General features: G+C 42.6%; 1 protein-coding gene across 2 annotated transcripts in view; it reads left to right on the top strand.

The window, feature by feature from the left end:
• The first annotated feature begins 10,674 nt into the window (after positions 1-10,674).
• LOC126469817 (hydroxysteroid dehydrogenase-like protein 2) overlaps positions 10,675-14,823 on the top strand; it is a 45,476-nt gene continuing 41,327 nt past the window's right edge. Inside the window, exon 1 of one of the 2 annotated variants that reach the window (XM_050097097.1) lies at positions 10,675-10,823. In XM_050097097.1, coding sequence (XP_049953054.1) covers positions 10,810-10,823 — 14 coding nt within the window. In that variant the 5' untranslated portion in view covers positions 10,675-10,809. Of the gene's footprint in view, positions 10,824-10,943; positions 11,157-14,823 lie in introns of those variants that run through there. The other variant, XM_050097098.1, reaches the window with a different exon arrangement.

The raw sequence follows: 14,823 nt of genomic DNA on the forward strand, positions 1-14,823 counted from the left end.
AAGAAGAAGAGTATCGGTTAAAGCACCTCGAGTTCCACCAATATCAAAGAGGTCAGATGGTTTTCTTTCATTCCTCAACCCAGCTGTCTCAAGCTCTCTCGGCGGTGGGGTCCCTCGCTGGTGGTGCTGCTACTATTGGTCGAACAGTCAAGAACGTTCAAAATTCCCAAGTGCAGTTAGAAGAGGCAAGTAGACATAAGCACATGATGGAAGCCGCAGACATTGAAAAAGACTGAACTTGAAACCGTACTGGAAAGAACTTGGTCTATTCACAAATGAAAAAAAAGCCCGTTAGCAGGTCTACCAGGATGTGCACTCACAAACACTTATCTACTTAAATTTGTTAAGAAAAAAATCAGCATTACAAAATTCCCTGGTGTGTTTATGCGGGATACACTGTCGAAGACTATGTGGAAAACTGATGAATGTGGTATTGTGAATTTAGATGTTGCTGGAGGTTCCCAGCGCCCACTGGGTGCCGTATGTTATAAAAAAAGCAAATACCGTCTACTATTTCGAATCATTTGGTGACCTGCAACGGGCAAAAGAATCACAACGGTGCTTCACTCGCAGAAGCCGTGTGTTCTACAATTTTCGACTCTATCAGTGCTTTTAATACACACTTATGCGGACATCTGTGCATCATGTTTCTCTTTAAGTTTACAAAGAAGAAGAATATTGAAGGAAGAGCTTTAAGCATTCTTTCATCAGTTGGGGTTCAGATGCAATGTTGTACACTTTGACTTTAAAAGAACGATCATCTCTTTTACTGCAAATTACTTCCTGCCAATGGATTTGAGCATTAATGAACGGAGTATTGCATTGATTGGACTGGAGACGTACAACAGCATCCCAAATATCACCCAGGCTAACAACGAACCACATCTAGATACTAACCGTGAAAAAGACATTGTGGAAATAGAACGTGGTGCCTATGATATCGACGCTTTAAACGAAGCTTCAAACAGTCTGGAAAATGTATTGACCTACGTGCAAACATCAGTACACTTAAATCTTAAATAAGGATTGTGAATGCAACAATTGACTTTAACCAGCAAGGTTCAATAGGGCGCCTACTGGGTTTCACAAAAGGACAGTTATTGAAGAAGAATACTAGTAAATTGTACAAATCAGATCAAGCTGTGGACATATTGCCTGTCAGTAGAATCTGTGTCGAGCGTAACATTGCAACGAACTCTTATCTCAGCGACAGGCTGATTGACACTATTTACGAATTCTTCCCCTCAGTTGCAACAGGGTATAAGATTGTTGGCACTCCTACCACTGCAGTTCGAGCAGTGAAGGCGTGCGCATCACTGGTGCTGCCCGCTACCTGAGCTTGCCCAGAAGAGGAGCTGTGAAGCTACGCTCGAACTGTGGCGTGACGCAAAGCGAATTGTCGTGCGTCGTTATTACGACACAGAAAAACCGTCGTGTTCCCACTCCACAGCATGGGCAGGAACGGCCAAAGGAAGAAGGCAGACACTGAGAAGAAGCTTTTGACGCGCCTGCCCCTGTACATCCAGCGCAGCAGAGGGTCGTGGACAGAGGTATTTGTGTTGTGGCGTAGCAAGACAGTCACGCCACGGAAGTAGCCGGAAGGCACGCGTTTACTTTCACGCAGAATAGATAGGTCTGCAACAGGATACGTAATGAATGCTATAAAGAAAAGTACGTAGCTCCTGGAATACTTAACTTTAATCCATCCTTGTGGTACATAGCTCTTGATGATACAAGTGAGACTCTTTAGATACAAGCTATGTAAGGCTAATGGCGCCTTGCTAGGTCGTAGCCATGGACTTAGCTGAAGGCTATTCTAATTATCTGCTCTGCCAATGAGCGAGGCTTCGTCAGTGTGCATCGCTAGCTACGTCGTCCGTACAACTGGGGCGAGTGCTAGTACGTCTCTCTAGACCTGCCGTGTGGTGGCGCTCGGTCTGCTATCACTGAAAGTGGCGACACGCGGGTCCGATATGTACTAATGGACCGCGGCCGATTTAAAGCTACCACCTAGCAAGTGTGGCGTCTGGCGGTGACACCACAGTTTGATTTACAGCTGACTGCTGTAGAGAGAAGTTGCCGTGGAGTCCCTTGACTCAGACGCTGTCGTTCAGCGGCAGGCAGCGAGCGTGGCCGACCTCCGCGCTTTGAATAGCGCTGTGGCCGCCCACATCGTCGATCCACCTACCGTAAAGAAGAAGACCGCGCCAAAACAGCGCGAGAAGCCGTCCAAGGCTCTGCTCAGGGGGCTGTCTTGGATCTGCGACGAGAAGACGGTCCAAATGGCTCTCAACACCATGGGACTTAACTTCTGAGGTCATCAGTCCCCTAGAACTTAGAACTGCTTAAACCTAACTAACCCAAGGAGATCACACACATCCATGCCTGAGGCAGGATTCGAACCTGCGACCGTAGCGGTCGCGCGGTCCCAGACTGTAGCGCCTAGAACCACTCGGCCACTTCAACCGGCCAAGACGGTCCAGGAGGGCCTGTTGTCCAGGAGGGGGCTGTTACGTCCCGGATTCCGGTACGCAACTGCAAAATTGCACAATCGGACGAGTAAGAAGCGAACACCACTGTTCATCGTCGACGTGCAACCTGCGACGGATGGCGGCATATTTCGGGCTGAGTGTTGTAATGGCGACCGGAACGGTCGCGGGGTTGAAGTGACGGAAACGCGGCGGGACCCGCGGAGCGGCCCGCAACAACAACACAACGGGAGAGGACGACACGACCAACGAAGAACAGAACGAACAACAACAAGTTCGAAAAAACGGACTCACAAGAAAACCTAACAACCACGTCCACTCGTACACAGAACAAGAAAGTAAATAAGCTGTCTAAGGCGTGGCGGTGTGTCCAGAGACGTACGCAAGGTTATACTGGCTGTTTTTTTTCCTTTATTGATTTTCAATTCCCCCCCGAAGGGGGCGGGCTGGCAGCAGCTTAGTACGCTGCTCTACAGTCTACAGACTTTTTTAAAAAAAACGGAAGAAGAAAAGAAACAAGAAAAACAGGCGATAAAACTGTGACTTAAAGTGTAAAATGGCGGAAAAATGCGGAAAGTTAAAACAGAAAGCAAAAGGGGTTGGCAATGTTAATAAAAGACACAGGAATCAGACAAGGAACATAGTACACACACAATTAAAAAACATGGCGACAGTCTGGTTTCTGTTCGCAAGAGATAAAAAGCAAACCCAGCGACAGGATGATGGCCGTTCGCAACACTTCCCAAAAAACACAAACCGGAACACTCACTGTAAAACACTGCACGAAAATGGCAGCACAAAGATGACACTCCCGAGCCAAAGGCAGATGGGGGGGGGGGACCTGGAGGAGGGGGAAGAACAAGGAGGGAGGAAGGAAAAAACGAAAAGGGGGGGAACCAAGGATGGAGAGGACTCATAAAGGGGGAGAGGGGCAGGGCAGACGCGAGAGGGAACGAGAAGAGGCAGAGGAGGGAAATGCAAAAGGACTCGGGGGAGAGAAGGGGGCAGAGAGAGGGGAGGTGGGGAAAAAAAGAGGAAGGAAGGGGGGAGAGGGAGCCCGGGAAAAGGACAGAGGAAAGGAGGGGGAGTGAGGATCAGAGTTGATAGGAGGGATAAATGGAGGGAGAGAGGGCTTCATCTGGGAGGGGAAGTTGATGGAAGCCAGCTTGGGAAAGGAGATGAAGGGTGTAGAGATAGAGGGTAGGGGGGACACAACAATGAAGACGTGGCAGGCGGCGGGGATGAGAGAGGAGAGGAGCAACCAGGGGGTGAGGGTGATCAAGGCGGTGGGAGGTGTAGAGGATGCGGATATGTTCGAGGAATAGGAGCAGATGGGGGAAAGGAATGAGATCATAGAGGATCAGTGTGGCGGACGGGAGGCGTATATGGAAGGCGAGGCGGAGTGCATGACGCTCAAGGATCTGGAGGGACTTATAGAATTTGGGGGGGGGGGGGGGGCAGGTATCCAGGCAGGACTGGCATAGCAGAGGATGGGACGGATTAAGGATTTGTGGGTGTGGAGGATGGTAGAGGGGTGCAACCCCCATGTCCGGCCAGAGAGAAGTTTGAGGAGTTGGAGGCGGTTGTGGGCTTTGGATTGGATGGAGCGGAGATGAGGGATCCAGGTGATGTGACGGTCAATGGTGAGGCCAAGGTAGGTGAGGGTGGGGGTGAGGCGGACAGGACGGGCGCAGACAGTAAGGAAGAAATCCAGGAGCCGGAAGGAGCGAGTGGTACGACCTACGATGATTGCCTGGGTCTGGGAAGGATTGATTTTCAGGAGCCACTGGTTACACCATGCAGCAGAAAGGTCAAGGTGATTCTGGAGAAGGCGTTGGGACCGTTGGAGGGTAGGAGCGAGGGCGAGGAATGCGGTGTCATCAGCATATTGCAAGAGGTGTACTGGAGGAGGGCGGGGGGTTGGGGCATATCTGCTGTGTACAGGAGGTAGAGGAGAGGGGAGAGGACAGAGCCCTGGGGCACACCTGCAGAGGGGTAGAAGGTGTGGGATTTGGCATTATGGATGGTAACATAGCAGGGGCGGTGGGAGAGGAAGGAGGCCATCAGACGGATGTAGTTGATAGGAAGGGCGTAGGTTTGCAGTTTAAACAGGAGACCAGGATGCCAGAAACGGTCGTAGGCCTTTTCGAGGTCGAGGGAGACAAAAATGGCGGAGCGACGGGAGTTAAGCTGGAGGGAGAGGAGATGAGTGAGGTGGAGGAGTTGGTCATCAGCAGAGAAGGAAGGTCGAAAGCCACATTGGGTACTGGCTGGCTGAGCGAGAGACAGGCGAGTAAGTACTCTATCAGGGGCGCCGCTATTGGCCGCTGGAACCACGTGTTCCACTGTGGCGCCCTCACACTAAATGCAGGCCAGGAGGCGCGCGCCGCCACAGCTTAGGCCTTGTACACATGATAGCGTTGCAACGCGCGTTATGGGCAGCGCATTACAGCGCGCGCTGTTGAGAAACAATAAACCGTTGACTGCGTACACATGCAACGCGCGCTTCGAAATGACGCCGCGTCGTAACGCGCGTCTCGAAGGTTCCTCGAGGATCGCGCGTCCGCCGCGCGCCTCGAGTTCCTAGTAGTGGGTTTGGGTGTACACATGCATTCAGTCTAGCGCGCGCTTTGGTGCTCTCATCATGGAGGAACGTACGTTTGACACTGAGATCTTCATTGAAGAAGTGAAAAGTCGTCCTGTGATATGGGAAGTGCGGACTACAAGAACAGAGTATTAAAAAGATCAGTGTGGTAGCAATTGGTTGATTTGTTTGCTGAAGAGGGTTGTTCAGAGGAACAGAAGAAAATTCTTGTTTTACCTGTATGCATACAGTAAATCGTTTGTACGTACTCTGAAACTGTTCTATCCACTGGATCACCTGTGTAGAAGGGGTAAGATAGCAGCTGATTCAACTATATTCGACAACTGCAAGTTAACCAATGCCAGAATCTACCTGAATTCAGAATTCGACCCATATGGTAGTTTACCTCTGCAACTGGATGTATGCGAGGTTCTATGCTTCCTACTATGAAAGTGCTGAAGAAGAAGGAGGAGGATGTTGGCTGTCAGGGTTTCTATGATGACGAGCATGGGCAGTTCATATTTAAAGATGTCTCATTTGTAGCATACACAGAATATGCTGGAATAATAGAGACATTTTCAGCAAACATTGCATAATTGAGGTCTTTCAAGGATGTGAAGTGTGCTGAAACACGAAAGAGTGCAAAATGTTTAACAGATTTCTACCATGGAATTCACTGGGATGATCCTTGCGTACCCTATAAAGATATGGTGACATCCCTTAGATTATTTGACCACATGGATGCCATCATCTACATGAAGAGGAAGGAGAAGATTTCATGGATGCGTCAAATCTTCAAGTTTGCTGCTATTCATGACCTTGTATTCGACAGGTGTCCAGCTCTCCATCGACTCAAGAAGAAGATGTGTGAAAATAGTGCTGCTGTGTCTGCTTATGAAAATGTAAAATTACTTTTAAGTTGGATGAGAAATAAAGAATTTTTACATCATAATATGTGTGTACTTTTTTATTGATTTCACCTTGATGCATGTAGTTCATTCCAGATACTGTGCTTGTGATTTTCCTCAAGCAGCAGCAATATAATGTTAAATATATTTGCTATATATCTTTGGATGTGGATACAGTCGTGTACTATCTGTTCCCATTCCCAAATACTGGTAGCACCATGGACAAAGTCCCATGCCACCATTTCATGTATTTTATTTTAATTCATCTTAAACATCACCTCCCTCATGCTTCTAAGGGATACCTTGTATGTGTTGCACAGCCTTTATACACTTTTGTGAGGGTGGGGATTTGTGAAATAACAGCAAAGATGTATGATAGTGAACATACGTAAACATACAAAATACTTATTTTCAGTTACTACATGTGTACTTATTTATTTTCAGGAGATTCATTCCACTTCCTCACATATCTCTTTCTGGGCCTTGTGTGTATGGTCTCTCATATTATCCTTGACTGCTGTGTGGCTCTATATGAGTGTTTGAAAAGAGAATATGTAAAGGTTAGTCTTTTTATATTTCGTAAGCTCACTCAAATAATTCACTAAAGCAGAACATTTTCAAAACTATAACCTTGTGAATGATCCACTTCGATGGGATCATAAATTACCTACTTGATCAGTGGAGTGTACATTCCAGGAATAAAATTTTTGTCTTCCTATATCCAAACATTGCAAGCATTATCCTCTGCCAAAGTTTACATAGTTGCTTCTTGGATTTTACATTTAATTTTTTTTATTTGCTGCTTGGGACAATACTCTAAGTTCTGAAGGAACATAATAACCAAACACTTGAAATTAGTCATTAGACTTCTGCATCATTTCCAGGGCATTTTTCAAAAGAGAATTAGAATCTAGGTGTGTCAGTTTCTGCCTTTTTGCAAGGCTTCTGTTTCCATACAGTTTTCCTCCAAAATAGTAGGCCTATTAGTTTCATGTACATTTTTTTTTCTATGTCTGTTGTCTATGTTAAATATCATAATGTAGTATGTTTCTTACTATTCACATGAGTAAATTTCAGATATATTATTTACTTCTATATTTGAAGGTAATTTCAGCTGAAGAAAGATGGCTACAGATTGCTAACGGTTTTGAAAACAGATGGGATTTTCCAGGCTGCAGTGGTGTTATGGATAGAAAACATGCAGTCATTTAGGCTCCTAAGAAAGAAGACAGTGTGTGCTATGTTCTGAGGGACAGATAGTATGAGCATTGAGCTGTTAACAAAGGTTGGACCTGCTATAGTGTTCTATACGTTGATGTGAGCAGTAGTGGTAGAATATCTGATGGTGAAGTTTTTATAAACTGTAAACTGTCAGGATGACAGTGTTCAAAAGCTGCAGACTGTCAGAATGCCTTGAGCATAAGACTTTGAATTTACCAGTTCTTCGAATTTTGGCAGGTAGAACTGTTCAGATTATAGATCATTGTTGCTGATCGTGCATTTGATTTAAATATATATTATGAATCCTCGCCCATTTAATAGGCCATCAAATGCAAAATCGAGTGTTTAATTAAGGGCTGTCTAGAGCAAGAAGTGTGTCTGAATACTTTTTTGGACCTATCTCCACATGCATACTAATATTAAAAACTCCACCTCTTTTGAACCCAGAAAAAAAAACAAGGAAAAATATCAGTGCAACTTGTGGTCTCCACCCTTTTTTAATGACAGAGTAGAGTAGCAATCCTTTTATATGCTACATGGTACATTTGATGTTTGAGACTCACAAACTCAATGGGAATGGCATAAAGACAGATGAGCAGTAACAAATGTACCACTGGATCTCCTAAACATATATAACCAGCCACAGTCAACCAAGAAAGTGCGAAATGAATGTACAGATTACTTTGTTTCACCAAAAGGGAAAGTAGACTGAAACTACCAACATGTTTAAAATTTCGCTGAGTTTTTGAAGTTAGTGTACATATGCATGTTTAATGGAAGTACTAAATACTATTCGTGAAATTTGTTTCACTTGCCAAATTATTCTGTTTCCTTGAGTGTGCAGGGGCGAAACATAAATGTCAGTGGATAAAAATATTGCCACTTACTTGTGTACACATCACATGTACTCTGTCCATTTTTCGTTTTCTCATTTTGTTGACTTCTTGTCTATGTTGTGTGTGCAAATTCTGATTTTTTTCTCGTATTTCGGCGTCTGTTGTACCGAAATCTGCCGCAATATTTTCGAAAGCGAACTTTTTTAAATTCTATTTTTGAAGTCTATGTGCTTTGTTTCCCCATAGTTCTGGGAAGCATTCCACTTTTTGTATTAACAACTGAGTTTTCTCGCAATTCTACACGAATTTCGTCATCAACACTGACATTTTCGTATTATGATCACAACACAAAACTTCTGCAAGCTGACGAAAACTTCCAGCAAGTAGCACTAAACTGTACGCGCTAACTTGCGGAGGCCACTTCTGCAACCTGACGAAACTTGCGGAAGGCGACTTGCTTTGCATGTTTGCATGTCAAATGACTTGTAAGCGACCTGCAGAAGTTGGCTTGCTAGTGGACACAGAACTTAAGCCAGATTCACATAGGCAATTAATGTGACGCCACAGCTTGTGGCTGTCTGTAGTGGTACCATAAGCTGCCGTTTACACAGGACGCCGCAAGTTCTACTTAGTTGCATGGCTTTCAGAATTGCAGCAACTGAAGTCATATGGACGGGTATCTACGTTATAGTGCAGGTTATGGGAGTAGAGCTGTGAAAACAGTTAAATACAAGGAAGACAAAACCTAAATGTTAGATCCGAAAATAGATTTCGCTCAAAGATAAATCAGGGGCACAGACACATTTATAAAAGGAATAATACTCGAAGACGAAAATGCTATCGGCTATGGCAAACTAACCAACGGCTAATATGTAAATATCATCTGCAGACACGCCACTCCTCAAAGATTTTAAAATCTTATTGTATTCGTTGATCTATGCATTTCAAAAATTAATTCTTAGCTGCCACATTACACTCAGGGTCTATATCCCGCGTATAATCCACAATTTACACAGTGCTTGGTTGCACAATTCACGAATTTCATAGGACTCGCTTTTTTGGTTGCATATTAAGTTTATTTATTTGTTCATCCAGAAACGGTTCAAGATTGGGGGTTATATCGTCAATGGTTTCACACACACGCATACTGCTACAGAAAATTAAACGTAGATTGTTCCTCTTGTAGTTCCAGAAGCTGCAAAAGACAGTCCGACGACCTCTGTTTTGACTTCTTTCAGTAATAAAATGAAAAAAAAAAAAACACAGTGAAATCGAATGGGGTACAGCAACTATTACTCCTCGATTAACGCTGACAGAATGATCGTATTTTGAAATAAAGCTACCAGGGAGCAATGGAGGAAGGAAAGTGGCGTAACGAAGCACAACCAAGTTGAATTTTTTGTGGCATAAAAAAGTTGCGTCTCTTAAGTAGCGCCACTGAAATCGGGGAGTTGACACATACAACTGCAGAACGCCACTAAGTGTGGCGACACTTTGTTGCGTATGTGAACCCGACTTTAACAGCAAAACTCGCAGCACCTGAAGGATAGGTCGTCCAAATTCAGTGCACAAAATGGGAACAAAAACTCAGCTGGACACCCGGAAACACAACATCAATCAATCGCGCCGAGAAAACCTGAGAGATTATATAGGCCCCTATGCATTACTTTTCCCACACGCCTGAAGACCATCTCATTTAGGACCGGTGGAAGGAGTATTAGCTTATCAATTCCTTTGTAAGTTTGAACAATGGAAAATCCAGGATGGATTGTAACAATATTATGAGAAGGAAAGTTGCTGCTCGCCATATAGCGGAGATGCTGAGTCGCAGATAGACACAACAAAAAGACTCACACAATTAAAACTTTCGGCCATTAAGGCCTTCGTCAACAATAGACACACACACACACACATATATATATATATATATATATATATATATATTATATATATACACACACTCACGGAAACGCAACTCACACACACGACTGCAGTCTCAGGCAGTGTGGTTTCAGTTACTTGAGACTGCAGTCGTGGGTGTGAGTTACGTTTACGTGAGTGTGTGTGTGTTATTGACGAAGGCCTTAATGGCCGAAGCTTTAATTGTGTGAGCATTTTTTTTGTGCCTATCTGGAACTCAGCATCTCCGCTTTTGAAATTTTGTGTTTCTGTCGTTTTCCACATACTGAATGTTCTCCTCCTTATGGATCTGACATAATCCAGACTATGCCTATAGAATTCTGGTACCAGAAATAAATGACCTATTATAGCGCTACATATTGCTGATGACATTAATTCGTCATAGGAAGAAGAATTTAATCAAGCCTACACGACACTATGTCTGTACGGTATTAAACTACTGGTAAATGCATGGACAAGAATTATCTAGCATCCATACATACTAGTACTTAGAATGAGTTCTTCGAGAAGACTTTCACTAGGAATGTAGTGGAAGTGTCATGATCATTAACGCCCATTTAACAGCGACAGCCAATCTCTTGTTCATCATGACTACATCACACATTCCTGGGGAGAAAGAGCATATTAATCCCCGTAGCATATTAATCCTCGTAGGTCCACAACACCGATATTAAATTTATGAACTTCATTCCACTGAGCCAAGCTAGAGCTACAGTTCTGGACAAAGAGAACACAGCTGAAACAAAGTAACGCAGCGGTCTTCCAGAGTTGCTCTGTCACATATGGCATATGCATAGACATACAGCAAAAGCGTGAGAGAAGTAAAAAAAAATTGTAGGAACTTCCACAAAATGCAGACAGCGAAGTACGATTACCCACAAAAATCTATGCTGTTTCTTTTGTAAACTTTTTCACTATACTTAATGTGTTATTTATTGATCCTACGGAGCATTTGATGGTGGTTAATCGTTATATTGCCGAGTATGTTTTTCGTTTGTGAGCCACTTTTGTGTCGAGATCGCATGGAACCGACAGAAACTACATTGTGGTTCCATGCGATAAATAAAGCTACTTTGTCTTTCGTATGGTTTACTTATGTTACCGACAAACTTTGACATTCCTGGGCATTGGCCTTTGTAGTTTGTACCTAGGTTCAAGTGTGTTAGAAGTACGTGTATAGTGACACGATGAACAGTGGGTGAGTGTTAAAGCTCATTTCGTGAATAAAACAAGCGATTAAGTCTATTAAATCGTTGTATTTGGTTTGCAATATTTTCATTTCAACAATAGTGTCATGATCGTTACTGGAAAGATTATTTGTATATCTTAAAAAATGTTCGATGCACAGTTCCACTATGTGGTATAAAGGGAGGCAGCATCTCGTATTTAAAATAATAAATGAAGAAATTCTTGCGTCTCTGCCGTTCATCTGTCGCTTGGTTATTTCAGTTTTACGCTGCAAAGTTAATTGTAGTCAAAGTGTATGACTATTTGTTAATGAACTCTTGAGTTTCACTCCTCCTCAGTATCATCAAATCGTGGCCAAATTTATATGATTTTATCCAATGTATGAGACCTAGAATATAACGATCAAGTCGTCAAGTTTAGTACTATTACGTCAAAATGATAGAATCCTATAATTTCGTTTTGAGTTGCATATTAGGAATATTATTACTGGGTACATTGCTCAGAACATATTATAATGATGGTATGCAATTGGAGGCTGGCGGTGGCAGTGGCGGCAGCAGTAGCAGCTGCAGAGGGATATAGAAATAGGAGAGGAGAGATGCTTGTGTAATAAATACGGAAACAAAAAGCCCTCAATGATAACATAAAGCTCGAATTCACGATAAATGCCATACAGATGCTACAAACACCCTTGTATGTTTCAGAAGCAACCCTGGCATTTGGAATATACATTTAACATGTGCTGAAATAAAATTGATAGTCAGCCTAATAATACAAACAAATCCTGTTTGTTGTGACTTGACTGGAGAAATAGTACCATGTCAGGGATGGGCTGATAATTTTATTGGTGTTTTGCCATATTTGTCGTGTATTCCAGTCCAGCCATAATTTCTAGTAAACTTTGGATAACAAAATAATTGTAATAAGTTTTTAAAGTAACTTCTATTTTCAGCATCTTTAATATCATAGTGGCTGCACATGTACAGAGATAATGTGTTAATGACAAATAATATTTTAAAGTAAATGATTACAGCCGAAGGAAAAAATCGCAGCAAAGGATCTTTCAGACTTATTTACAGGATCTTGGCTGAAGAAGACTTTGCCTCAAAACTAGAACTGTGTTGTGATTAGTCTCATTCACTTGAAAGAAAGCAGACAAGACACAAAAAGAAATTATAGACATATCAGGTTAGGGAACAAGCTGGCTTTAAAAGTGGATACAGCATAGTGGACCGCTTGTAAGCCATGAATGATAGACTGGAGCATTGAATATGAATTAGTGCTTTGCCAGGGCTTCATGGATTCTACAAAAGGGTTTGACTCAGTTTCAGCAAAATATGTACTAACACCCCAGGTAAATATTTATTCGTATTAGTATTGTGAAGTACATGTGTATCAAAGCTACTTGCATAATGCTATAGTAGTGGTAAGATAGTGGATGAGCTTTCCGGAGAACAGCAGTTTAGATCCCCTGCCAGCTAATTTCAGTTTTCCATAGTTTACCTAATTTGCTTGAGGCAAATGTCAGGATGAGTATTTTGAAGGGAAATGGCCAATTTCCTTCTTTATTCTTCCCAACCAGAACTTGTTTTGTTTCAAATGATCTTGTTGTCTGGAGGCTGTAATCTAATCTCCCTTCAAAGCTAAAGCTTGCATTGGATCTAATTATTGGATTGGGAAAATCAGAATGGAAAGAAGTCTAGCAAGGAACTGCCATATCCCCAAATCTGTAGAGGAAAATTTAAGATACCTAAGCTGAAAAAAGTATGTGTTAATAAAACATACCTGAAACTGAGTAAAATTTCAGCATGTAAGAGGGAATGTAGTGTGACACTGAAAATATGGGTTGTGCCAGAAGACATACTTGTATAGCCGATTGGTAAGATGGCGGCCTGTGAAATGCACAAAATCCAGATAGGAATCCCAACCCTTGTACAGATTTTAAACTGTCATTTCTGGAAGTTTACTGTGCAAGTTTGAAAGTGGGCCTTAGAATCAATTATAATGTAGGCCTATAATCAACACAATACAGAGGATTACCTGAAGCCTTCTATACCACTTTGCCAAATTGAAACAGAACTGTCACCTTTCAACATAACCTAACCTAGGCCTTAGTTGTGTCACCACAACTAACATTTTATGTTCGTGTTTGTTGGCTTCACCAACTCACAACTTTCAACCTTTAGGTGCCAGTTCAGTTGTAAGCTGGTGAAGCAATGTCAGACATCTCAATTAAACCTAAATGTCTTGGTTCTAACTGCGTGTGATGTTAGGGATGACAAAGTTAATGACACTCTGTTGTGTGAATGTTATAGTGACACACTGAGCAACCACTTGTAGTTTTTTTTTTTTTTTTTTTTTACACGGTTTCCCAATTTTGGAAAAATAGCTGTTGCAATAGGGAGGCAGGGTTGTAGCTTATCTACGATGATATTCATCTGTATATTGAGCAAGCAGTAAAGGAAACAAAAGAAAAAATTGGATTAGGAATTAAAGTCCAGGGAGAAGAAACAAAAACTTTGATGTTTGCCGATGATATTGTTATCCTGTCAGAGGTGGCAAAGGACTAGGAAGAGCAGTTGAACGGAATGGACAGTGTCTTAAAAGGAGGATATAAGATGAACATCAACAAAAGCAAAACAAGGACAATGGAATGTAGTCAAATTAAATCAGGTGATGCTGAGGGAATTAGATTAGTAAATGAGGCACTTAAAGTAGTAAATGAGTTTTGCTATTTGGGAAGCAATAACTGATGATGGTCAGAGTAGGGGGTACATAAAATGTAAATTGAATTGGCAAGAAAAGCATTGCTGAAGAAGAAAAATTTGTTAACATAGAGTATAGATTCAAGTTTCAGAAAGCCCTTTCTGAAAGTATTTGTATGGAGTGTAGCCACGTATGGAAGTGAAACATGGATGATAAACTGTTTAGACAGGAAGAGAAGAGGAGCTTTCGAAATGTGGTGCTACAGAGGAATGCTGAAGATTAGATGGGTAGATAATCTAACTAATGAGGTAGTACTGAATAGAATTTGGGAGAAGAAAAATTTGTGGTACAGCCTGACTAAAAGAAGGGATCAGTTGGTAGGGCACATTCTGAGGGATCAAGAGATCACCAGTTTAGTACTGGAGGGAAGTGGGGGGGGGGGGGGGGGGGATTGTAGAGGAGGACAGAGAGTTGACTACAGTAGGTAGATTCAGAGGGATGTAGGTTGCAGTAGTTACTTGGAGATGAAGAGGCTGGCACAGGATAGAGTAGCATGGAGAGCTGCACCAAACCAGTCTTCAAACTGAAGACCACAACAACAGTCTGAGTTTTTTCTGCTAATAAAGTATTATGTCTGCAGTGTTGTGTGTGTATTTTGGGATAAGTTGTATGGAAGTCCTTTTTATCCTCTTCCTCCCCCCCCCCCCCCCCCCCCTCCTCCCTCGATGTTATGTTTCTGTTATCATTTGCCATTTAGTGGCATGTCGTCATGGTAAGGAAAAACGTTGAAGTAATTGATGAATAAGGGGTGCCCACACAACCTTTTGCACACAAGTGAGGTGAATAAACTGTGTTTCTTGCTCCATCTAATGAAGTGCTGCTTCATGCAACAACTGTGAAAGGCAATAAAACACATAGTACCAGGATCATCTGTATTTTCATGTTGACTGTGAAGAGTAAATTCATTTTGT

The sequence above is a fragment of the Schistocerca serialis genome, chromosome 3 (genome assembly GCF_023864345.2).
Source record: "Schistocerca serialis cubense isolate TAMUIC-IGC-003099 chromosome 3, iqSchSeri2.2, whole genome shotgun sequence".
In the NCBI taxonomy this organism is placed as follows: domain Eukaryota; kingdom Metazoa; phylum Arthropoda; class Insecta; order Orthoptera; family Acrididae; genus Schistocerca; species Schistocerca serialis.